This window comes from Ammospiza caudacuta, chromosome 1 (genome assembly GCF_027887145.1).
Source record: "Ammospiza caudacuta isolate bAmmCau1 chromosome 1, bAmmCau1.pri, whole genome shotgun sequence".
NCBI lineage: Eukaryota > Metazoa > Chordata > Aves > Passeriformes > Passerellidae > Ammospiza > Ammospiza caudacuta.
Window position 1 is genome coordinate 104,029,582 of NC_080593.1, and position 26,175 is coordinate 104,055,756.

Consider the following 26,175-nt stretch of genomic DNA (forward strand, 5'->3'; position numbering starts at 1 on the left):
AAATAAAGGTAGGTAAAGAAATAATCATACACAATTTTTTCTACCTGAATTTCTGAAGTTGTGTACAACCTCAAGAGGGTTCTGCTCATAAAACAATCTGAACCCTTTCAGCAAGGCTTGATGTTTGGTGAAAAACTGGAGTGGAATGGAATACTGTGTCCCTAATTAGAAGAATTTTTTTAAACTGTAAATTCTGTCTAGAAAAAAGAAATTAACATGGGAAGACACTGGTGCACACTAGCATAAAAAAAGCTTTACCTGTGCCCATTACTCAGGAAAATATGTATTTTAGAAACAGCTGGATATAGAAGTTTGTAGGATGACTGTATTCCAAGAACTTGAACCTTCAAAAGTAATTGTTTATTGCCTAAGGGCATTGTGCAAGGATTGAGCACTTTCAGGATTGATTCTTTCTCACACAGAAACTTAACTCATCAGGTAAACTCTACAAAGCAAAATCAACACAGAAGTACATTTTCCAAATTCTCACCTGTTTTTCAGCATCTTTTTCCTTGAGTGAATTCTTTATGATTTATTTCTTCCTTTCTTAAAATCATTCACAGTTATCTGACATTCCTTACTAATACCTAGGAGCAAGACATAGATTATACTTGATCTTTGAAAACTCTTCTTACTGTTAGTCTTTTTACTGTCACTAAAACAAAACTTGTTTGAAACCTTAAATAAATAAAGCACATCAGCAATAATGGCACTACCTTATTCTATACCCAACATAACCTCTGGTTATTGTATGGACCAAAAATTACATGGAGAACCAAAATCTTCAATGTTGTATCTAGATGTTTCTTGCTTATAAATCAAACTTTACCATATGGCACATTTTTTTGTTTGTGTGGGGAACAATCAGTATCAATTATGAGCAGCGGTTATGGCATGGAATGTTTATGTGAAATTTAGGAAACTCTTACAACCTGAAGAATTTTTTTTATGTTGAACTATTTTATGTAGAATATATTTACTACTACAAACATTTTAGAGTAAATAGGGTAAACACTGCTCAACATTTTTATCACCTTTACAGCAAATGTCTGATCAGATCACAGTGTCTCAAAACCAAGGCCATCTGATGAAAAGCCCTGGTCTACTGCTTCATGTTCCTGTGGGCACTGTTGGAATTCCCATAGCTGGGAGAGAGTTGTCAGGAGTCCCATCTGAGCTCTGAGACCTCCTACACTTCTCCTGAGGTGTTATGGTGAGAGTGCAATACAGGACTGTGATGTGGCTTTTCCAAAACTCACAGCATTTTTTTACCTGCAGACATAGTAACAAGGCAAAGAGGAGTTTTAGCCCTGCTCACACCCAGAGGCATTCTTCTCTTAGCAACACTTAGCAGACCTAATTCAGCTTAACAGAAATCTCATCTATCCCCTCTACTCCTAGAAAATTACATTTACTCTCTCACCCATTAGTCTTGAGTCAGCAAATGCCCTTAACCCCCATTGTTCTGAACTGAGATTTCACAGACTAAACAGTCAGAGGAGTCTTGCATTGTACAAAAAAGCTGCAAATGTGGAGATGCATGAGGATGGCTTCCTTTTCATGCAGAATTTAGCACAGGTCTGAACCATCTGCTGCTACAAAATATATCCAAAGTAACTGAGTAAAAACCATGTGGATTTACAACATTTTTAAGTCCCAAAGCATCACTATCCAAGTCAGTCTAGATGACACAGTTTTAGCATAAACCCTTCTAAAAATCACCAGGATCAGCATTTCTCAGTGGAAACTTCTGGGGTTCCATCACTTATTTCTCTGTGATCCTCAGCAGGTAACTGAACAGACCTCTAGTCAACAGCCTCATATGCATTATCTAGGGTGCTGTATGCAGCAATGGCACAGCTGTTAAAATTTTTATGGAGGTCTACAAATGAAGTACAAGGAAAAAAAAAAAAAAGTACTTACTTAACAGTGTTTAAATCTTATTTATCAACACAATGAAAGTACAAACAAGCAGCTCTAGCTTCCACTCTGTCTCCAAGAGTGATTTTTAAATGAAAGACTGCATGAGGCTTCAAGCCATTTCTGGAGGAAATAGCCACTAAAAGGCAAGCACTAGTGAAATGACCCCTCTGCCTGCAATTTTACACAAGAGATGTTTGTTAACACTATCTGCATTCAGGGCCAGGCAGTTTTGAAACCCTCTAAAGATCAGAGCCTGAGACTTCTCACAGTAACAGAGATGGTAATTACTCTGGCAAGAGCAAAGCTGCTGCGGAGAAGACAAGGCTCCAAGATCCGGAATTCTGTCTTCAGTCTAGCAGTCAGCTCAGCACTACGCCATAAAACCATGAAAAAGCCAGGAGAGGACCACATAGTACAGATTTTTCTGTTGCTGTTTTTCTTTTTTTTTTTTCCTTAACCTCATGGTTAAAATGAAAACACTACACAGATAAATGAATCAAGCACAATGAAACAAAATCAAAATAAATCAGAATAAAAGCATGAAAAATACTAGATGACTAAGACCCATAACCCCATCAAAGATTTCTTTTACATGAGTTATTACAGTGAAAATCAGGTGGTGTAATTAGTTTCTACATCATTTCTGCTATGTGTTTTGGAACCACACTTAACTACAGGTATCATTAAAGTTAAGGAATTGCTTCTTTTATGAGGAGGGAAACATTTGCAGCTCTACAAACCACAGACTAGCCATCAGGGAAAACATACTAACATCTGAATTTAATCATATGTTCCCTCCGTCTTAACAAACAGACTTCAGAGAAGTTTAGTACCAGTACAGTAGTATCAGTCCAAGATGTGGAAAATACTCTTGTGGTTAGAATACACTTAGATGAAATATTTCAGGGAATTTTGTAGTTGAAACTGCCATTTTCATATGCCAACCTTCCCTGAGATTTAAGTCAGTTCATAAAGAAAATGAAAACACTTTTTCCATCAGCTTTGCTCTGCCCATTTTTTATTTCCATTTGCAGGCACGGTAAAGAAAGTTGATTTTGCAACATGAAATACTATGTCTTGCAGATTGTTGAAAGCATCATTACGTATTTCCTCCTTTTTCTTTCCTTTTGCTAATAACCTTTTTCAAGCAATAGCTATATTCTGTATAACTGTATCTTGACAGCAGATCTCTACACAAGTCAACATTTAAGGTATAATCCATGACATTTAAGATCTGCAAGTGCTGTTCCTACCTGTTGATGATCCTGCTACTTATTATAGCACACTCTGGTTCTATAGAAAGTGGCTGAATAAATTGGCTTTTTCCAAGAAAGAATAAGGTATCACTTCTGTATTTCCTAAAGATCTTTCAATCCATTACATAAAAAAATTCACTATATATCTGCATGGTAATAGGATTTATAGAGACTGTAAATCTCTTTTCATCCCCTTTTAAAATACTGATTTCACGATTCTTTCTTAAAAGACTAGGCACCAAAAATAGCTTTCTCTGAATACCTCTCAGTTCTCTCAAAATTTGACTTTCAAAAACAGTGAGACTGAATGAAACTGGTCTGTGAAAAAGCAGGCAGCCTCCAAGCAAATACCTTGGCTTTTGTCTCTCTAATTGGAAAAAAAATCTATGGCTAAATCTACTTGGATGTTTGGTAATTTGCCTGATAATTTTCAGCTCTACATTTCTAGGGAAACCATGAAACTGGAAAAAAAATTACGGAAAAGCATATGTGCTGGGGCTGGAATCCAACCCTTTGGGAAGCCAATACTCCTCCTTATGTTTTTTTGCAAAAATACTTACTGAAACAAGTCCAAGAACTATTTCCTAAATCTTCTCATTTCTAGGGACTTTCCTCAACAATTTAACACTCTCCTATTCTGATATTAAAGTTGGGCCATCTTTTGACAGATGTCCAAATTCATAAGCTTACTCCTTTTGTAAGTGTGCTCTGAAGTCCAGAATGATGCTGTCTGCCAGTGGCCCCTCTTTGTACACAGGGTCACAAAGGTTTGTGTCAACTAGAATATTACTGACTGGATCCCAGCTACTCCTTTGCATCCAGAAATGGCTTCATGCTGAAGTTAGCACTTTTTGAGCAGGTTCACTATCTCTGTGGGGAAAAAAAAATCATTAACTCTGAATAATCCAAAACATGATGTATCTCTAGAAAACTGTGCAGAAATGCAGCTTTCATTTTTCTAAATCTAATTTCTGAAAGAGTAGCTCTGGCTCTTTTGGTGTTTATCTGAATCCCTGGAGGAGTCAGTGCTACAGTGAAGATGAGACTGATGACTTGATAAAAGTGCAATACAACTAAAGAAAAAGGTTCATCACCACAAGCTTCAAAAATGCTTTACTAATTCCTAGGATCATAGAGAAACCAAATAGCACATATGTATCAACGATAGATGTCCTTTCAATGCTAAAACTTTAAGTTAAAAAAATATCCCTTATGGTTTGAAAAAACATCAAAGAAACTGTCAAGAGTTTCTTGGATCAAATTCAGCTCTGAAGCAGCTCTTTATTTTACAAGGAAGATTAACCAGATGATGCAGGACATTCACATTTCTTTGATTCTTTTGACATTATTCCCTTTGGGATTTCTCTGATCTGTTTCACAGGGCAGTTCTGCTTGAAGCACCTGAAGAGTGCCTATGCCAAATATAATTCCTCCGCAGGACAGAAAAGAGCTTCTTCTCTCTTATTGACAATCCCTTTAGAGACTGCAGCAGACCTTGGCTGGCCAAAGACAATAGGTCACAACAGAAAGAGACACTTAGTCAAAGTTTCAGGAAAGTTTCTAGCCCCAAAAGCAGAACTAAGAAGAGATGGAAAAGATCAGAACAGAGTCATAAAATCCTAGCTCAACTGTCAGGTGTCCAAGGCTGAGAGCATTTTTGTGGTCATTACTATGGCCAAACCTCTTCTATCCTGTGACAATTCACATCTCTTTCTGAAAGCATTGCAAAAGGAAACAAAGTTTAATCATTTTACAAACAAAGCACTAAAATGTCTGATCTTAAATAATGCATCAATGGCATGTATTTTTAAAGGATTCTTTTAATAATTTCTAATATTTTGAAAAATTTTAAATCTCATATGTATCAGCAATTTTATTTCTTTTTTAAGCCTATATAAAGTTGGAGGGGAAAAAAACCACTGTCCATTAGATCATAATCTCTTAGTTGTTTTATTTCTTTTATTTCCATTTCTGGTGCACTGGATACTAACAGTAAAGCAAACCTACAGCCTGTATCTTCAAACAAGATAATTTTCATATTTTCACTCCATCCAGTCTTATCACACCAAACAGGGTAAAATGGAATAGCATAAAATTTACCACATTTTTACAGGTATGCATATTTATTTCAGTGGGACTGAAGTGTAATTTGGTTCTAAATGCTACACTTTTAATGAAGGAGTTTTGTAAACCAGAAGCAAAATATGCAGCAGAGGAAGAAAAGTAAAAGGTAGAGTCTAGGCAAAAGAAGCTGTCACAAGAAGAAACTAAGTGAAATAAACTGAAAAAGCAGATAGCACAGATAAGAATAATCTGTCTTTTGAACAAATGTCTTATACACGAAAACTATGCTATAGTTCATGAAAAAAAAAAACAAATAAGAAAAAAAAATGAAAGGGGATATATAGGTAATCTATACACTCTATACTGATTCACCGACAGCAACATATTACATATATTTTTGGGATTACAATTTAGTCTTTTTCACACTGCTAACTGGAAATCAGAAAATGCCCATCTACAAGCAGGGTCAGAGCACAGGCCTCCCAGCCTGACCTTGGCAGATCAGATCATCCAGAGTGCCACCACACCATCACAGGACAAGTACAGAACTGGGCCCAGCCAGCATGGGGTTAGAAAAGGCAGGTCTTGCTTCACCAACCTGTTTGCTTTTATGACAGAAGTGACATGCTTATGAGTCCTGTCTACCTAGATTTCCATAAAGCATTTGACACCATCTCAGGAACAGTGAAGCCAGCAGGACCAGGGCAGTGATTGTCTCCCTGTACTCAGCACTGGTGAGGCCACACCTGGAATCCTGCGTTCAGTTTTGGGTCCCTTCCTGCAAGAAAGGTATTGAGGTGCTGGAGCTCGCCCACATAAGAGCAACTGGGCTGGCAAGAGGTCTGGAGCACAAGGCTTATGAGGAGCAGCTGAAGGAGCTGGAGGTGTTTAGTGTGGAGAAGAAGGAGGCTCAGGGGTGACCTTATTGCTCTGTACAACTGTCGGCATGGAGGGTGTAGTGAGGTGGAGATTCTTCTGCCATGTCTCAAGTGAAAAGATGAGAGGTAATGGCCCTGAATTGTTTAGACTAGATACTAGAAAAAAAATATTTCTGCCTCTAAAAGAGGCATTGGAATATGTTGCTCAGGGAGGTGGTGGAACCACCATTTCTGGAAGCATTTGAGAAGCATGTGGCTGTGGCACTTGAGGGGCAACTATGTAGTGCTAGGCTGAGGAATTAACAAGACATTCTTTTTCAACCTCTATGATTCTGTTACTAACTGAAATCTGATGAAAAAAGACCCTCTAGAAAACCTCTCCTCTTCCATTAGGAATTAATAAAAATAGAATGCAAACAAATCCAGTCCTTCCGACAAAATGAGAGAATTGTTTTTACTTTCCTCTAGAACATGAAACTCTGTTGGTAACACTGTACTGTTGTGAGCTTATTCTTAAGCAGCACAATTCCTTGGCACCTCTCACAGTATTTCAAATCAGCTGCATAAAGTCCATGGCAATTAGCTTCAGAATTTGGTCTTTTTATCTGGTATGGAAATTCTCTTGTTTATATTAGATGTTTGGGCAACTTCTGTCTCCACTGACAGAACAAATAGTATCATCCTTGAAAAAGCTATTGAAATTGAGCCGAGTCAGTGTGTTATACTTCGACCTTGGCTATGGCCCATCTAAAATTAATGGATACAGTTTGGAAGATTAAGGAGACACTTGTCTTCTCCATTTAGAATAAGAACACATTCTGCTCAGATTCAAAAAGTCGAAGCAGCATCTGCATTATATCACAGAACTTAATCAACAATGTCCTGAAAGAGAGTGTTTAAACTAGATCTTATTTTAGGAAAGCAACTGATTTTTGTTCTTCATTAATAGGTATTAGGACTATAACTGTTCAACAGCCCAGGCAGGTCTTTTTACATATTTGATAGGAGCAACTGATCTTACCTTCATCCTAAAATGCTTTATCTTTATCTCTAAAGAGACTTGTGGGTACTAGCAAAGATGCAGTAGGTTAGTCTCTCTAGAAGCATTTTACCATCAGTAGAAACAGATCAAAATTTAAAAGACAAATTTAAAATAGGAAATAAATAAAGGAGTCCTTTAAAAGATAAGCAAAACCACTTTGGCTCCTGCTTTCAATCAACCTTTTACAGCGTCTCTCCTTCCATGCTGACTACAAGTTACCCAAGATACAAACTCAGTAGCACAACCACCATTCCTGACAGCCTATGCAAAAGCTGGAGGCAGCTCTTAGTTGGAAACTTATACTTCTGCTGAATATTAGAAAATAAATTTATAGGAATAGTATTTATTGTTTCCATAGGCACTAAGCTGTGCAAGGAACCACAGCATTTCCTTATAGCTCATAGCAACTGCAGGGCAAAATCAACAGAAAGTTTATTATGAAAATATTGACAAAACCTTTTCCAATTTGATCAGAGAAAAAAAAAATTAAGTCGAGTTTTACTGGCTGATATTTAATTCTGCCAAAATAAAATGACCTGAAATAACAGCATGATGGCAATACAATTATACAGCATAATAAGATTGCTTATTAGTACCTTAAAAACAAACATTTCTTTGTTTCCATGATTACTCCTGATAAACACCATAGACTTGCCTCAGAAATTTTTTTTGAGCAATAGATCATTAGTAGTGAGAACCAAAATCTAGTGTTATTTCAATTACTGCTTTATCAACTGTGCTTTTCAGGATTATGCTTACATAACCTATTTTGTTACGTGGCTTACACATAAAATGCTACCCAAAAACTGGTGCTAAACATAACGAATAAAACAGGAATGTAATGAGAATGAGGACTGATATAAGCAAATTAAAATGCTGGAAATCCGCAAAAAATGCAGCACCAGGTTGGACTGGATTAATGAGCTTCAACCAAACAAAAAACTTTTGCAAAAGGAAAGGACTCAAGGTCTCCTGAACCTCATCTAGAATGCTTCTATCTGAAATAAGCTTACTCCTCTCCCCTCCTCAAAAATAGACAGATTTCATATTCACTTCTGCTCCCCTACCCAGCCCAGAAAGCCACTCTTTTTGCCTTTTTTTTATCTGGATGAAGAGCTAGGATCTGTAATATCTGTAATGCATGCCAGGTTTCTACAAGTTTTGATCTGTGAACAGGTAAAGGCTTATTGACCCATGACACCTTCTGTATGTTCCTGCATGTTGTTTCATTCTAGTGCATTTTTGAGTTGCTGCACATCTCACCTTCTGTTTTTTACTGGAAAAAGTGATTCCATTTTTAATATTAATATCTAATATCACTGCAACACCGCTGAAGCCTTTTTTTCCCCATCCCAAACACAAAACCAGTAATTTTTGTAATTGTGGAAACTTTGCAAACAGGCAATTTTTTTTTTTTTTGTTTTCTACATCATGTGCCCTGTTCCTGTATTATAGCAATGCAAAATCGTGATTTGAATACCTGGACAATTTCATATCAGTGAAGACAAATGAAGTCACTGTCAGTTTCTTTCAAAACAGTATCGGAATAGGATATATTCTTTAATATTTCATACTGAAAAAAAATCAGATAGTCACTACTACTACTTTAAACTTAACTCAATGCATTTCCTTTTAGCCAGGCATGTAAAAGCAACTAAGTAACTTCTGAATTCATTTGCTAACCTCGTATTTAATGTTTTGCATGAGAAATAGCACAAGCAAGTATATGCCTAGAGACACCCATGCACACAACTGTCACAAACATTTTATCACCAGTCCCTTACCAACTGTTTGTGCAACATTGCCAATTACTAGCAGCTTTTTCAGAAATGGCTACTCTTCCTCTTTTATCATGATGAAAATTTTTAGCAAACATAGTTCAGCCTTTGCTAAAATGAGTTTAAAATTAACTTATCCATTGTTATCCATCATCCCTTCAGGGCAAGAAATAATCTTGTGGAGAAAAAAAAAAAAAAAAAGGAATTGGTTACTTGTGCTTACAAAAATAAACCTAGATGCATGTGTTGTAAATCTGAAAAATAAGTCATTATTTATATACAATCTAAGAATTTCATAAAGATTTGCTCCCATCAGTTGCTCAGAAATACTAGATGCAACCATTTTTAATCAAAGTAATAAGCTAGCTGCCATAAAGAAATAATTAAATGTTTAGATGGGTCTAGGATTTATTGTATTTATAGAATTCTCTGAATGTTACTTTTTTCTTCTTTGTGCATCATTAAGACATGGAAAAGGCAGAACACTTGCCCTGCCACTTCAGCAATTCAACTTGTCAAATCAACTGCGATTAGATTACAATTGTTACAGAAGACATCTAGGGCCATGCCACTTAAAACTTCTCAGTAACAGAAGACAGCTCAAAACATTTTAAAGAAAAAACCTCTTATCTGATCCACTGCAACACTGTGCATCTGTAAAGCTCCAAATGCAGACTAAAGCTCTAGGATGTTATCTAATTGCAAATCGTATAGTTTGAACAATGGGTGCATAAATCAGTTGTGAAGATAAAAACCCGTTATTTGCATGAAAACAAAGAAGACTTACAAACTGGTCTCAGCAGCTTGCAATAACAACCTGGAAGCAACTACTGCAGAGCATAAAAATAAATGCAGAAAAGTACTTTCATGACAGATTTTTAAGATTTTAACACTGACTGCTTTCATAAGCAATGATCTGTAACTGGAGAGATTTACAGTAAAGTGGTAGTACACACAGCAGTAAACAACCACTTTGAATTTTAGTAGACAGTCTCTGAAAATTATCGGTTTGAAAATAAACTATTTTCAAGGCACTTGTTTTAGGAACTCAGTACCATATTGTACACTAACTGCTTAGCAGAGATTGTGTCGCTGTAATCCAGAATGAAATAAATTAGTTTTGGAAGATTCATGGCAAACTGTTCTGTGATGTTATCAGAGCAATAATAGTTCATTGTTTTAACAGTCTCATAGGTAAGATGAAAGTAATTTTGACTCAGTCAAGAGTCCAACCATATTTTGAGATGAATGGCATATACATTTCACTTAAAGAACAAACAGATAGTATATTAAGAGGAATCAGAGTGCAATTAGATCTGTGCCTAATTAACAATGATAACTGAAGCACATAAAAGGCTACTGTAAATGCAGAGACCAAATGAGTGTATGGAAGAAGAATGACATATCTAATTGTTAAATGAGAGTGATTCTGAGATCTGCTCTTGCCTGCAAAAATCTAGACGTATCAAGTTTGGTACCCTAACTTTTTAAATACTAATCTTTGCTGGTGCTCCCTTTGAAAGATTATGTAGGAATGAATGGAGTAGCCTTCTCATGTATTTATTCATTTTCTTTGAGAATCCAGTACTGAAAAGTAAAGGGTCCATCTCAATAACTGGACAGTTTGAAAAGGAGAATACACTGTCACTTCTATCAGAAAAAACTCTGCTCAAGACTAAACAGGATCTTGCTAAGACGGCCTTTAAAAGATCGTATTTCTTCATAAACAATCTTAGATACAGACTTACACAAAGTAAAGGTTAATAAAGAGAAACAGTCTGAGAAGCCCTATCTGCACAATATTACTGTGAATTACAGCACGATTCAACCACCAGAATTTTTCATCTCCTTTTATAGTATGTGAAAAAAGTAACAAAAGGATTTTTAGTTTCTTTTTAAAACAACTAACAATACAATGCTGTTTTTCAGTGAAAGGTTTTTTCACAAAAGAAATGCTTTCATTGATTACCCTGAATTATAAATTATAGCTCTCTAATTTTTCCTCTTATAAATGAATACTCTTGACAATCTAGCCCTACACGTCAGACAAAAAAACTGAAACGTTTATAATGGAAATTTAATTATAGTACAACTTCTGCCAGTCGTCATTCCAAAGTCACCCATAATTATGCTCAGGTCATTAAAAGTTATTTTTTTCATTTACTTGGCCAAACATGCCAGTTACACATTGGTTCATTCGCTCAAATTCAACACTATGCAACAGTAATTAAGAAAATTTTTTCAAATTTTTTTAAGCTAATTGCCAACAAAACATCTGCAGAAATAGTCAAAACAAAGAGCAACTGACAGACAATCTGATTTTTGTTCCCAAAGAACATAAATTTTTAGAAATGAAAAGGCACTTCTGCACGTCAAGAGTAAACACTTATTACCTTTTTGCTTCATATGCATTTTCCATATGATAATTCTAAAAGATAACAGTCCACTATAAACATGATTTTCTACTGCAAAACTTTGGCACCAAAATACCTTCAGAGAGTTTTTCGAAAGTACCAACTAATGAACTAACAAATGAAACTGAACTCTCCCTTTCCCAAAAGAAAGCCCTTCTTTCTCCTTCCAGGAAGTGGATCAAATTTAATGGAATGAGTAAGCATGAACTAGATGCAGAGATAGTTGTTAATATATTTTGAATAACAACAAGTGTGCTCAAATAATGGTATAAATTAAAAGACACCTAAATGCAGACATCAAAAGTATAAATTTGAAAACAAAGTTGTTGAAAGTATTTGAGATAGCTGGGCATACTGAAATGCAAGAGCCGTAAATCATTACTGGCAATTTGATTTTAATCTCCACTATTTGTCTTTTAACTCAGCACCTCATGAAAATGCTAAGCAAGGCCTTTCCCAATTTTATTTCTTTCTTCTTCTTAGAGATTTAAGTTGGCATTTCCTTGCTGAATGCTTCCCAGTAAAATGGTTCTTTTCCCGGGCCAGAATTCACTTAGCCATATAGACACAGAGTAGGAAAAAAAAGAATACACAGTATCTTTCCTCACTTACATTTTTCTGGCCTCTCAAGAGTCTGGAAGAATTCCAGCTCCATGGGGATGCCCCTCTCCTGAACACAACACTCAATTAGATGGATCATCAAAAAAACCCCTCTTTTATTACAGCTACAGAAGCTGAGGTCTAGTGCTCTGTGAGCTATCTCAACTTTGTTTTTGTTGTAAACAGAAATGTCATGCACAAATGCTCACCATGAGAGATCTTTGGATTGTAGGACAGAATTACCTATTTAGGTAATTCTGTAGACCTATTTGCAACAGTCTAGTACTCTGAAGACAGAGTATTTTTTCCTCCAAAATTAGGATATCTTTTCATCAGGATCTGCCCAGATTTCAGGTCTCAAACTTGACACATAGCCTACAGTCTTGAGACCAATTGAACTTTATAGAAAAAGGTATTACCAGAAAAGCCAGAACTCAGCACCAGCTTTTCTTCCTGGGAACCTTTAGGAGACTGGAATGAATTCTGAAAAAGACTACATTTGCAAAACAAAAAAGTTTGCAAAGCCAAAGTGCCTCCCAAGCACTGAAAAAACCTGGAAGCACCTGAGTAGTGTAGTTGTTCATTTTCCTTTGAAGTAAAATTAATATACCGTTCTTTCTAAAAACCTTTGATAATTATGTTTTTTAATTTGAAAAAAACCTCAAACTACTAAAAGGTTTAAAAACTAAAGCATCTCTGTGTTTCTAAATAATTCCTGGATGTTTCATAGATACTTCAATAGAATTGTGCAGTTATGTGCTTTTAAAGCTTGCCAAAGCTGCTGGGCAAGACAGCACACAGTCTAACAATGAGCCTTAAAATATTAAAACCAAGGAGCATGCCTGTCTGTTCACCCATTTCCATGTTTTAACACCCTTTAAAACCACTGGTAAATTTCATCCAAATAACTTGCTTAAAATTCAAACTGATTTGACACAGTACTGCCAGAATTTAATTCCAGAAGATGCGAGAGCCAAACTAGTGCCCCCATTCAGGAGGCTCAGGGCAAACAACCAGAACTCTAACATCAAATACTCCAACAAGAGAGTTGTTGTTAATTGGGTGCTCACTCCTGCCATGCAGGTCTGTCATAAAGGAAAATGGGATTACCCTCACAAGGTGGTGATATTTAGCATCATAGATGTCTATGGTACATCCTATTTTCCTGACTCCTAAAACAAAAGGAGTTTTTAGACTTGGCTTAGAAGTTCACACAACTATATATTTTTTTTAAGCAAGAAACCTGCCCTTTAGGGCCTAAATTCTCTTTGGTCATAGGGTTGATACATTCACATGCATATATGAAGAAAAGAGAGATGGGGATATATGTGTGTGTCTGTATATGTACATACACACTCTTTGGCCCATACAGTCAGTTATTCTTTTAGACACAAACTGAAATAAATACACACTGGTCACTTCAAATCTATAAAAGATTTTGCTGTGGTTTTGGATAAGACCAAGTCAGAGGAAAAGCCATACTTTCCTGTTTCATTTGCCAAACGATTAACATAATTAAAAATTAAGTTTGCCTATGAGTGGAAGACAGTATGGCGTAACTGTATGTGAGAACTGGAAAAGCTGAATGTAAAAATGGGCCTCGAAAGAGGGGAGAAAGTGCTTGGCATAAAGTTGGTAAGGATAAATGTCAAGGCATCCATGAAATTTCACTGGAAATACAGAGAAGGTCCTTTCCTGTTATGTTTAATTATTTTTAATAACCAAGTACCAATGCATTAATTTAAATCTGCAATAATAATATACTTCTGAGAAGAGAGATTCAAAGCATCTATGAAACAGCTTGTATTTCATTTGTTCAGAACAGAGTAATACTAAGGAACACCCTGTAAACACAGTATTTTTTACAACTATTTACAAGTATTTATTATTTACCACTTTCATTAAAGATGCCCACATGGCAGTCTTTTATTTATAACCAGTACAGTCCCAGCTTGCTGGGTTTTTCTCACTCCATAACAAGCAGTTCTTCCTGAATTGAAGTTGGGTACAATAATTGTTTGAGTGTTTCTGAGCCTATCCTTGTAACTAATAAGAGACTGCAACAAAGACTGGAGATGAAGATATATGTCACAGGAGAAATCATATTATCTACTTTTCCTTAAGGGTCATTGTGTTTCATTCACATTGCCTCCACCTGGCAGATGTGAAATTAATAATGTTGCCCCTCAGGTTTGCTCTCAGTAAGTGAAGGTTCATTTGTCTCAAAGAGCAGGTTAATTTCTTCCTCTGCAAATGTTTTGAAATGGGAATCTGTTAAAGTGAAAAAATAAGTCACCATTTATATGATTGCTTCTCACACAACCAAGACATGGCAGTTATTTTCACATACCCTCTGTTTCCAGCTGTATATTAACCTAGCTGTAACTGTCAGGAAAGAATCCCACATGTTTTTCCTTAGTCTAATGCGAAACTTCTCAAAACAAACTGATCTGAGAGTCAGGTATCATGCTCTGTCCTTACCAACACTAGACTCTGTCTATATTCCTTTCATACCTTCAGCACACGTGTCAGAAAGAGCCAACAGACCTACATACTTGCAGCAGTTTTCCTGTCCTCTTTTTTCCCCTCTCCTCCATGTGAAATTGATGTGAAAATTATGAAAGCATGGGAGTGAAAATGTTCTGTTTCTCAAGTGAGATCTCTGGATGCTTTATCTAAACAAAACCTATTTATTTAGAAACCAGTGTAGACACAAAAGTGGAGGTATTAGTAATTTCTAAATAACACCAGTTCTCTTGGTTGCCAATATTAGAATTTTTGTGTTCATGGGCTGAAAATTCACTGACTGGAGAACCAACCTGTGATTTCTCTTGCAAAGGAAAGACACATTTGAGATGAGGGGCAGATACTCTCATGGTGTTTATTTCCTAAAAGAAAATTTTCTGGTTTTGCCATCACTGGCAACAACAAATGTAGAGAGGCATCCAGAACAATGCAGTATAACTTCAACTTTTGTCTGTGATGAAGTCTTTCCATCACACTGCATCTCAATCTTTATACAGCTTCAGACTAGGACAGGAATACATGGGAATATAGGGGAATACAGGGAAAGATCATGGTCTGTGTATTAAAGCAGAGTCTAGGGGAATGTAACAAATACCATGGTGACAACTTCTCTTCCAGGATTTTGACAGAATCTTGGAATCACAGAGTAGCTGAGGTAGGAAGGGTCTGGTTCATCCAGTCCAACCCTCACTGTACACCACCCTTGCTCCACCAGTGTCAACTACAGCATCTTGTCCAGGTAACCTTTGCGTATCGCCAGTGCTCTTTACTCATTTACAAAATCATTTCACCACAGAAGGAGTTTGGGTTTATCAAGTATGACTTCCCCTCTGTGAATCTATGACTACTCCTGATCATGTTTTTGTCCCTTGTGTTCCTAAAAATGGTTTCCAGTTATGGTTGTTCCACCATCTTCCCAGGCTTTATGGTGAGACTATCCAAACTGTAGTTTTTTGTTTGGTGTTTTTCCTTCCCCACCCCACCCCTTCCCCCAGGAACTTAAAGGACTCCTAGAGGAAATTCTAGACTGTAAGATAAGGAGGAAGAGAACTAGATTTAAAGAGATTTTTGTATGGGAGGAATTTGGATTATCTGGGTTCTTCCCAACCCAAGATTCTTGATAACACAAGGGGAAGCTGTTCTGTAGCACAGCATCAGAGAAGTCATCTCAGAAGTAGCACCTTGGGCACCTTGTTTCCAGACAAGTGGCTGTCAAAGAAGAGCTTTAATACATTAGTCAGTGCTGAAAACCATTTGTGTTTTCTGAAGGGCCCCTTCCAAGACGATGCATTTCTGTTTTGTTTCCCTATCAGAAGTAAGTGACCAGTGATACAGACACATGGACATAGACCTCGCTACACAGTATTTTCTTGAAAGTCTACTGAAATCTTTCAGTTTACCTCCTGCACATCTGACAGCTACAATTCACCTCCTACAGTGCAGAAAATCCAAAACTACCTTTTACCCTTAGGAGGAGAAAGAGACCTCATATGAGACAGCTTGTAGAAGAAAGGCTTTAGAAAAAAGGACAATACAGTAGGATCTAACTTTCATAATAAAACCATAAATAAAATGTAAGTTCTCTGTGGACTTCAAGTTCTGATAAATCAATGCAACTTTCTACTAAAGTTTTTACAGTTTCAGGTTAGGAATAGAGACTTTAGAAATATCATGGAACTTTTCCATGGAAAATAAAATGGTGCAATATCTGCACCCTACTCCTCAGGGTTCAGATGTCTCTGACCTGAAGTCCAGCTGTAATACAACACAGCTGCAAAAACCTTGGTTAAAACTTCTGAAGAAAATTGCTAAGAGAAAGAGATGTGGAAAAAAAAACCTGCAGTATGGCTTCAAGTTGACATTTTCCTATGATCACAAAACTAAGCACTGTTAAGACTTCGTTATATGCCTGAAAAACCCTGAATCTCTTCACAGGCAGCTCCCCATGGTATAGCAACGAGGAGGAATAACTTAATGCTCAGTGCCACTAAGATCCTCCCTCTTTTCTTGAGACAAAAAGGTCAAGAGATTGCAGTCTTGAAGGACAGAGAAAGGCAGCTGCCATTTCAACCTAGAGAAGTTCTTAGGAAGGAAGTCATCTTTCCTAATAGTGATACAGAATGGGGAAGGGCATGGAAATCAGCAGTAAGCACCACTGAGTTTCAAGAAAGACTAGGGCATGGACACTGACAAAGGGAGAGACTAACAAGAGAATTAATAATGAAAGAAGGTAGACAATAGGGAAAACCAACTGCAAAACTGACTTATTATTCAGAATGTTGTACACAAGAAGATACAGACTGTCCATCCTGAAGACCTGGACAGTGTTCCATGTCATAGGGCAGAACAAAAGTGGTGGCACTGAGTACTGTCCAGCATACCTGAGCACACTAAATTTAAATTCAGGGTTCAAGACAGTTCCAGGCCTGTGCCATCTGCCCAGAGATACCTCTGCCTTGTGCAACTTGATGCAGGTCTGAATTGATCAGAGGGAAGAGGATACTCATGTTGAACGATTGGTAAGATAGACTTCCACCAGTTTATTCTGACACACAGATTTTTTTTTCACAACGCCAGTGGATGTCAGTGGGCAGCACAAAACAGGCGAAATAATTTTGACACCTTGGAAGAATAACCAGCTGAATGCAAAGCAATGAGAAAACTGAGAAAAACAAAGATTATTCTTTTTCAAGAGAAAGGATTTAAAGAGTTCCTCTGCTCTGTTATTCCAGACTGTAACAAGCCTTCTAGGAGTACCAGACATTTTACAACAAACCTGCAGCAGTGTTTCAAGAGCTCAGTTGTACTGGGAGTAACATCTTTCCTCCTGACAGGCTCAGGTGACAGGGATAGAAGAGACAGCAAAATCAACTATGTTAATTAAAACATTCCTGTTACTTCATTGTATGAAAATTATTGGTTAAATTGACAGTGATTGTTTTTGCAAATACTCCAGGGCAGTAATTTTGTCTTAGCACAAAGAAGTAGAGATCTGACTGTTAAAAAAACTCCACAGTTTGGAGATAACTCATAAGAAGATTCTTTAATTTATTTTTTCAATTTTCCTAAATTACAATAGAGTTTTCTGGTTCAGTAAGGAAAAATATGCTAGCTTTCAGAAATTATGCCAAATGTCACAGTGAAAAAAAAATATGAGGAAAAGAAAACAACTTTCCCTAGGGGGCCTTAACAATCCCCTCCTTTAGCAGGAGGGAGGATTTTATTTTAACTTTTCTTCCTAAGGTAGCTGTCTTTAAGATGTATCTGTTCACCAGCAGATTCAAGGAACAACATAAATTAGAAATAAAGTCCCCTAATAGAGGGGCCATAGCAAAGAGAAAAAAAAAAATTTGCAGGAGCTCATTTAGCAGTTCTGCATTATTCAGGTGTGTTTTAACTGGGGCACTGTTTCACCATCAGAATGCACAGACACAGACCAGAACAAGATTTGTATCATGCAATGAACGTCAAATACAAAGAATGCTGGAAAGCCCTGAAATAAATAAATCTACCCACAGAAATACTGATATGGATAAGAAGAAACTACAAAACACAGACTATCTTTACTAATCCTTCAACATACCTACTTTAGTTTTACTATGGACAGTTCCACTGGTTTTGGGTCAGACTGGGTCTCATCAGGAACAACAGTGATAGGACATGGGGAAGAGCTTCAAACTGGGAGTAGGTTTAGATCAGATATTAGGAAGAAATTCTTTACTGTGATGGTGGTGAGGCAGTTGGAACAGGTTGCCCAGAGAAGTTGTGGATGCCCCATCCCTGGCATTCTGTACTCTAGGTTCACAACACCACATGAGATGGATGTGGGGAGATTTCAGCATAGGAACAGGTGGTTTAAATTCCAGACAATCTGGGAAGGCCTCCAACTTCATACCTTTAAATGAGAAAACCCCTTCTTTCTGAGTCTGACTCAAATGTAGTTTACCATGGCCAAAATCCATTAAACTCCTTCAAACCTGTTCACATTCTAGGTTAAATCTAATCCAGACCTCAATGTAATTCTCTGGCTTTCTGAGAATTACACTGAAAGAGCACTTACATTATATTTCATCAAAAGGAAACAAAGCAATTTCTGAAGTGGCAACTGCTCCAGTAAGTGTGATGCAACCAAGTCGGGAGAGATTTTTTTCTTTGCATTCTAATTATAGATGCTTTTATTTCATAAAGTTACAGATAAGACTTGTCTATTACAAGCCTCTGAAATCTCATTTTGCTAAAATGAAAACATATTTCAAATGCTTTGGAGAACTATTAAGATTATTGAATGCCTAGCATACTGCTTCAAGTCTCCAAGTGGTTCACTATCCTCCCCTAGGGAACAGGCAAGCAGCATGCAATTATCACAGTAATTAAAAAGGTGCAATGATTCTTCTCTTAAAGACTCTTGTTTTATTAATTCTATGGTATGCTTTGGAGACTGGCATTATTTTACTCCTACCCAGCTTAATTATACCGTCATTAGTTTATCAGCATCTCTTTTTAAACCCTTGGGCCAGTTATTAGTATGTCACTTGCTAACAGTTAACCAATAACCACTACACCTTCAAAGCAGGGTCTTCTGCTATAAAAAAAAGCCAATTTGTAGAGACAGATTTAATATCATCATTCAATTTACATTTTTCACTCATTTAACTTCCTGCTTCTAATTTAAGAAGGTTACTGTTTAGCTTAATGCAAACACAAATAATTCTGATGTATTACAAGACACTACCAGGTAATAAAACACTTCCAGTACACACTGGTTTATGAAACTGAATACCTGTTTTAATACTCAACAGTATGTAACTGAGAACACTGAGAAAACAGAAAGCATATGATATTCTTAAATACAACTAAAATCATGGATATCAGTCTCTACTAAGTTTGGCTGAGGTGGAGTTAAATTTCCTTAACAGCAGCCTGTTTGGCACTGCACATTGGACCTGTGACTAATCCAAGGATGGTAACACAACACAATCCTACAGGACAGACTCACTCACACAGCACCAACTACTGCATTACCTGATCATACAAGCAGATGAAAAAACTTTTACAAAAACTGTTTAATGTTAAAATAACTGAAATTATTGTGTATTAAATATGTACTTACCTTGTCCAGACAGACATTTACGTTATTATGAAGGGCATAGTGACCCAGAAACCCTCCTGAAGGGAGCTAGACTTCATTTGTATGCTCCACTTTTGACTAAGCTGAAGTTAGCTTAGCTTAGTAGAGAAAATCTTATAAATACAAAATTCTTAACTATTACTATAATTTAGCTGCACTGCTTTCTGGTACTTTTCATTAACTACTTCTTTCCAGTTATGAGAGGAAGAAAAAATACCAAAAATAACATAAATTAATTAGTACTTGTATAAGTTTGCATCTTCAGTTTGCATAAATGTGGGATTCTGACAACAACCATATTTCATTTTGTGTTTGACATCACACTAGTTCAATTCAACTGAAATGACATGTACTCACTGACAGGTGGCCAGGTAACTTCAAAAAAGCATATGCAATGAAAACATATTATTTCTGTTGAAGTACACAATTTTTGTGTTAAAAAGGCAAGTAAGACTAGGTAATTCCTTAAAAGACTAGGAACAACGAGCAAATACCACTTTTTTACTCCAATTTTCTCTAGCTACACTCCTGCCTATCTTCCACCAGCTTTATAGCAGCCAAGAGATGATTTAAAATATTGGGGGAAAACAGTCATGACCAAAGAAAATCCAGGTCACAGTACCCTCTATTATTTTCTGAGCAGCTATATCCCAAACTAATATCACTGCCAGTCCTACTGAAAATTATTCTACAATTGCTTCTATATAATAGGTGAACTTTGTATGTTATTACAATCAGAGGTCAGCTCTATTAATTATAACATTCAAAACAGGAGCCAAGATTGCTACAACACACCAGAAATTGCACTATCTCATTTAGTAAAGAGACATGCTGTCAGTCACTCAAGAAAGCAGTCCTTTGCTAAACCTCATCTGCTAATTGAGACTCAACAGTGAATGCTTTTGCTGTTACTCAGGATCTCTTTTCACTTTATCTACAAGTTTGATACAACTGACATTGAAAAAAAGGCATGCACAGTCATTATTTCATCTGCAGTCTACAGTGGCACAGAAGGTTGCTTTCAAGGTCACTGTAGCTGGAAAATGCTAATATGTTATACTTAAAACCATTCAGTCTTAATTCCTGCAACCTGCTGGTTTAAGACAGACAGTAAAAACTGCAAGTGAATTAACTTCTGTCTTCAGCCCTAGAAACATGCTTACAACTTTCCTGTCACCTTGAGGTACTCACCAGCACACTTTGTTCTTGTTTTGAGAGCTGGGCCAGGAGATCCTGTTCCTCCTTCACCTGGTCTTGTAAGCAACACACTGATTTCGTATTCTGTATCAGGATCCAGGTGTCCAATCTTATAGCTTGTGGAGTCCACGGGTTGTATGTCATACCAGCTTCCACTTGAAGTTCGATACTCAACTTCTCTTTGGATAATGGGTCCATCCCCATTGATGGAATTGGCATTCAGCTGTATCCAGAGGTAAGTTGCACCAACTGAGGACAGCTGAGGTGGAGCGATGGGAACTGGTGGCTCTGAAAAACAGTATGGTATGATAAGCCATGATTACACTTCAATTCTTTCTACTTCTAAAGCATTCAAATAAGAAACAGGTTTTGTACTACATTAGAATTGAAGACTGCATAAAAACATGGATATGAAGAAATCACCACTACAGACTTACTTATTTTCATTAAACTGCAATATTCAGATTCTTTTGCTTATGCAGTTGGAGATTCTAACCTGTAGCTTTTGGTTTAAACCTCATAACTCCAAATCAGGTGCACACGGAATTCTATTCACTCGACATTCCATGGCAACTCCCAATTTAAAAAGGAAGATAATCTCAGGTTTTCTTATACAAATTCAGTTTGTTCTTGATATTAATATTAACCCTACTCAAAACTAATATTTTCAAGATACCATTCATGTTGTAGCCTATCCTTACACATAATGAGAATAGGAATTTCTGCATAAAAACAAAATGAATTTTTTATTAATTATTTTCCATATACTTAACTAGTCAGCCTTCATATTTTCACTTCTGTGTAAGCAGAGTAAGTACAGTAATTTTTCAATTTTATACTTTGGTTATTATCAAGGATCTTCTAAATGAAAGCTGGAAGTTTTTACTAGAGGTCTGTTTCTACTTCATGTAATCGCTATTTTCACTAACTGCCACACAGAAATGGTATTCTGAATCACGGAGCAAGCATGCGTGTGATATCCCAATAGTTTGGATTCTGAATATTTCAAACCCGACCAAAGTTTTAAACCCACTTTAATATTTGATGGACATCTTATTTTAGATTAGACTGCAGAAATAATTTGCAGACATCATCTTTTTTAAAGGTAAATAACATTTTTTTTTACCCTATTGGTTAAATTACTCTGCTATTTCATGCATCATTTCTGCAAAAAATTCACCTTCCTGTTGGTTAAACATACTCAAGTAGAATGAAATCAAGCCACTGTAATAAGGCACTATTTGATCCAATATTCTTTTCTATTCTTAACATATCAATCAGCAAACACTGCCACCTTCTTAAGACTACACAGAATATGCAATGAACAAAGGACATGTGTCTTCCCTAAGCTTTAGATTCAGACTTAGCCTCTTCTGCTAACCATTTCACTCTGTGTTGAGATACAGGTAGTCAAACAGACAAGAAGCTGAATTTATCTATTTCATAGTTTTGTCATGCTCTTCAAAGTCACAGTTAAAGCAAAGAAAATAAAAGAATGAAGCAAAAGGGAGAAAGGATCTCTGGGAAGCATTTCTTGAGAAATAGCATACTTGCTATTTTAACAAACATGTAATTTTCCTACAGTATACTACCTTTTTTCATTTATAGAAAGAGTAACTCAGAACACTCAGTACACTGAAGATTAGCTGTGTCTCAGATAGATGGTGTTTCTAATTAGCAAGGTACACTTGCATGCAAGCTTCGATCTGTGCAATCTGTTAGCAATTGATGAAATAAAACACCACAAACCACCAAACACAGGCATCATCACTGTGTGTTTTCATCGTAAAAAACCCTAAGTCATTACTATCCTGAAGAACACAATACAAAGGGCAACAAACCAGAACATCTCCAAAGATATCTATTAAGCACTACTAATTGGAATTGACATTAAAATAGCTATAAAAATATTGTGGCAGATTTCAGGATATAAAGAATATTGTTTAGATTTTCAAATCAGCAGAGAAAGCATTGTTTAATGTCAATATCAACATATGGCAAACGGATGTCATTGCTGAGTTAGAAACATACTGTTGTTTGATTGAAACTATTCTTCCTAAAGTATGTAAACTATGGCTTCATACAGTGATAGTATGTCTGGAAACAGTTCTGACTTAACTCAAAATGATTTAGCATCAATTTAAATCATTAGGCTGTTTTGTGAACCAAAACGTGAAATGGAACTTTTATAAAGCATCCTAAGGCATTTACTTAGCCATGCTGAAAGAACAGTTAATTACTTTCAAGTTTCAAATGCTACTAAAGGCTGTTGAAGTGCCATTCAAAATGCAAACTCAGGAGTTAGGTCACTAAGGTTAGTAGTTACACCAATTCATTCCAAATATTACAAGTACTTGAAACAGATAGTATTTTATTGTCCTTTTATACCTCAGGGCATGTTTTTCAATTCTCTGGGACCACAATGAAAAGGTTAATTCAAGTCACACTATTTCAGCAAAGCCTGCATATACTGCAATTTCATACTATTAACATGGTTTAAGACCGAAAGTTACCTTCTTACCAGAGATTGAGACTACCTAAAATCAAGCCTTCATTACACATATGATGCTCATATTAAGTGACTGGTTAAAAACACAAGAGTCAATTAAGTAGATCTTCTAATACAAACACTATATATCCAAACATAATTAACTGATTTTAAGACTGAAGTCTGAAATGTATTCTTCTGTCTTATTTATTTTTTCTTTTGACAGAATGATTTAATATTTTTAAAATGCCGAAGAGTTTGAATCATTTAGGTAGGTACCACACTGCAGCGCTACTGTCCTTCATTAAAAGCAGTTTTACTGGCAGCCACTGGGGTAGTCTCAAGTAAATAGCATGCAAATTAATACCTTTATGAAACAGTACAATAGACTTGATATTCCAGGGCTGTGTATGTTCAAGGAAGGACTTTCAACTGACAGCAGAAACAAATTTGTAGCAGTAGCTATTTAGTACAATGACTTATCTTGAAGAGGAGCTCTTCCCTGCATATCTCCTCCTGAAGCAAATGGCCAAATTTATTCAGTACTGTGAATATTTTGAACATAGAATATTAACTGAAGAAAAAAAGGTAAGTGGATCCAGACTTCAAATTTTATGCCTTTTAGACTTCAAACCTCCTCTTGAATTCTCTGACAAATGACAATGGGCGCAATCCCTTGGAGAAAGGAAATCATGGCTACCTTACAAAGCCAAAGGTCTGCAGGTGACAGAAAGCTTTAAGCAGGTGCTCTCATGTGACTCTACATAAATGGATCACTTGAATATGAGGAAAAGACAGACTTTTTGATAAGGAGAAGCCCTTCTCTTACACAGATAATAAAAAACAAATGTAGCCATACATGAATGTAAACTATTTATTCTTATGCACTTTTTATAAATTGAAAACACACTTGAAACTGCAACACCTTCATTTAAACTGCTTTGTTCTTAAATTACACAGATTTTCCAAACATTTTCTACAACATCTTAACATCTTTTACTCTGCAGTTATTTTCAAATTTTAATTGGGAGGGGAAAGGCATCACACTGAGATGCCACTGGAGATAATATAAATCTCTAAGATTTAAGTGAGTTAAAGACAAAAATAGACATTTCTACTCTGTGGCTCAGAAGCACTATCTTGAAAAATGACAAAATCTACTTCCTCACTTTCTGCAAATGCATGAATGTGGGTATGTTTACCTTCCCCTCTTTCCTCCCCTCTACAAAATCATAGAATCATGTTGGAAAATACCTCCAAGATAATGAAATTCGACCTTTGACCAAACACCAAGATGCCAACCAAACCACAGCACTAAGTGAATATTTTCAGGGACGGGGGCCCCACTACCTCCCTGGGTAGCCCTTCCCAATGCTTCACGAAGAATATTTTTCCTTAGTTATGTCCAATCCAAATCTCCCTGGCAAAGCTGGAGTCTATGAGCTCTTGTCTTGTCTCCTGTTGCCTGGGAGAAGAGGCTGACTCCCACCTGGCTATGACCTCCTGTCAGGCAGCTGTAGAGAGCAATGAGGTGCCCTCTAAACCTCCTTTTCTCTAGGCTAAACACCTCCATTGTCCTCAGCTGCTCCTGACCCACTCTCAGACTCTTCACCAGGTCCTTGCCATTCTCACTCCAGCACCTCAGTGTCTCTCCTGTAGTGAGGGGAGCAGAAGGGGACACAGCACTCAAGGTGAGGCCTCATCAGTGCCAAGTATGGGGAGACAATCACTGCCCTGGTCCTGCTGGCCACATAGAGGCCAGGGCACCACCAGCCTTCTTGGTCACCACATGCCAGCTCAAGTTCTTGGTCACCTTCTTGGCCACCATGTGCCAGCTCAGGTTCAACCAGCTGCCAAAACCAGCATCCCCATGTCCTTCTCCCCAGCTTTTAGTACTTGTGTAGTCCCCATTTTCACCTACCTTCCCTCTCATTTCAGAACACCTCCAGTTTGCCTTTCCTTTCAGTCCCAGCACGAACAACCTCATCGGGGTAGGCAGCTTCTTGTTCTTGCCCTCCTCACTATCCTCATTGTTAATCCATCACCATTTTACTCTCAAAGTACAAGGATTCAGCAAGATGGAGGACTGTACACTAAAAGCACACAAATGGTAAGCTCATGGTTCCTGATCCCTGCACCTGGATCCAGCCTGCCCCAGAGCAGCTGAGATCCCTGCTTGCAATTAAATTACGTACACTGTATTTAGAATTTCAGGGAAATTTGAAAGATGATCTCAAATAAGTCCCAGGGTCTTGCTGGGTTTCATTTAGTAGTTTGTTAACTGTGTTTGAGAACAGATTTTCACAGGAAGAGAAAAATCGCCTTTTTTACATAACTACTACCCTCTTGAAAAAATATTACTGCTTCAAAGTCCAGAGCCTTCAGCACTTTACTATGGCAAGTTCACTAAGATGGATGAACTCTATCAGCTCTTCTAGTTGGAGGTTTTCTCAACACCTTCAGGCTGAGGCACACACCTACACTGAAAAATACAAGTCTCCAGTCAGGCTGCCACAAAATGAGCATATGAAACTGGACTTCATTATAGGAATTGTTAGGGAACAATAAAAATAAGTTCTAATGCCAGCACTGCTGGTAAAAAAAGGGTACAGACAGTGATGGATCCAGCATGAAAGGTTAGTTGGAGAGAGCAAAATCAGATGCCAAGTATCTGTGTATATTTAATGTATGAGAACAATTGATACCACAGATAAGTAATTGTTGATATTTTCTTACTATGTCTTGATGTCAAAATGGCTTTGTCCTCCAGAATAAATTCTTTGCTCTTGAGGTCCTGAAGAGGTTTGGGTCTTTTCCCAGTGTTAAAAAAAATTTCCATTTGGAAAATGCAGACATTTAAGCTGCCAGCATTACAGATGGC

General features: G+C 36.9%; 1 protein-coding gene across 4 annotated transcripts in view; it reads right to left on the reverse strand.

Moving 5' to 3' along the window:
* The window catches only part of PTPRM (protein tyrosine phosphatase receptor type M), a 442,137-nt gene that overhangs the window by 248,094 nt on the left and 167,868 nt on the right, over positions 1-26,175 (reverse strand). For all 4 annotated transcript variants that reach the window (XM_058818601.1, XM_058818619.1, XM_058818610.1 and 1 more), the window contains exon 7: positions 20,801-21,094. In XM_058818601.1, the coding sequence (XP_058674584.1) occupies positions 20,801-21,094 (294 nt within the window). The remainder of the gene's footprint in view (positions 1-20,800; positions 21,095-26,175) is intronic.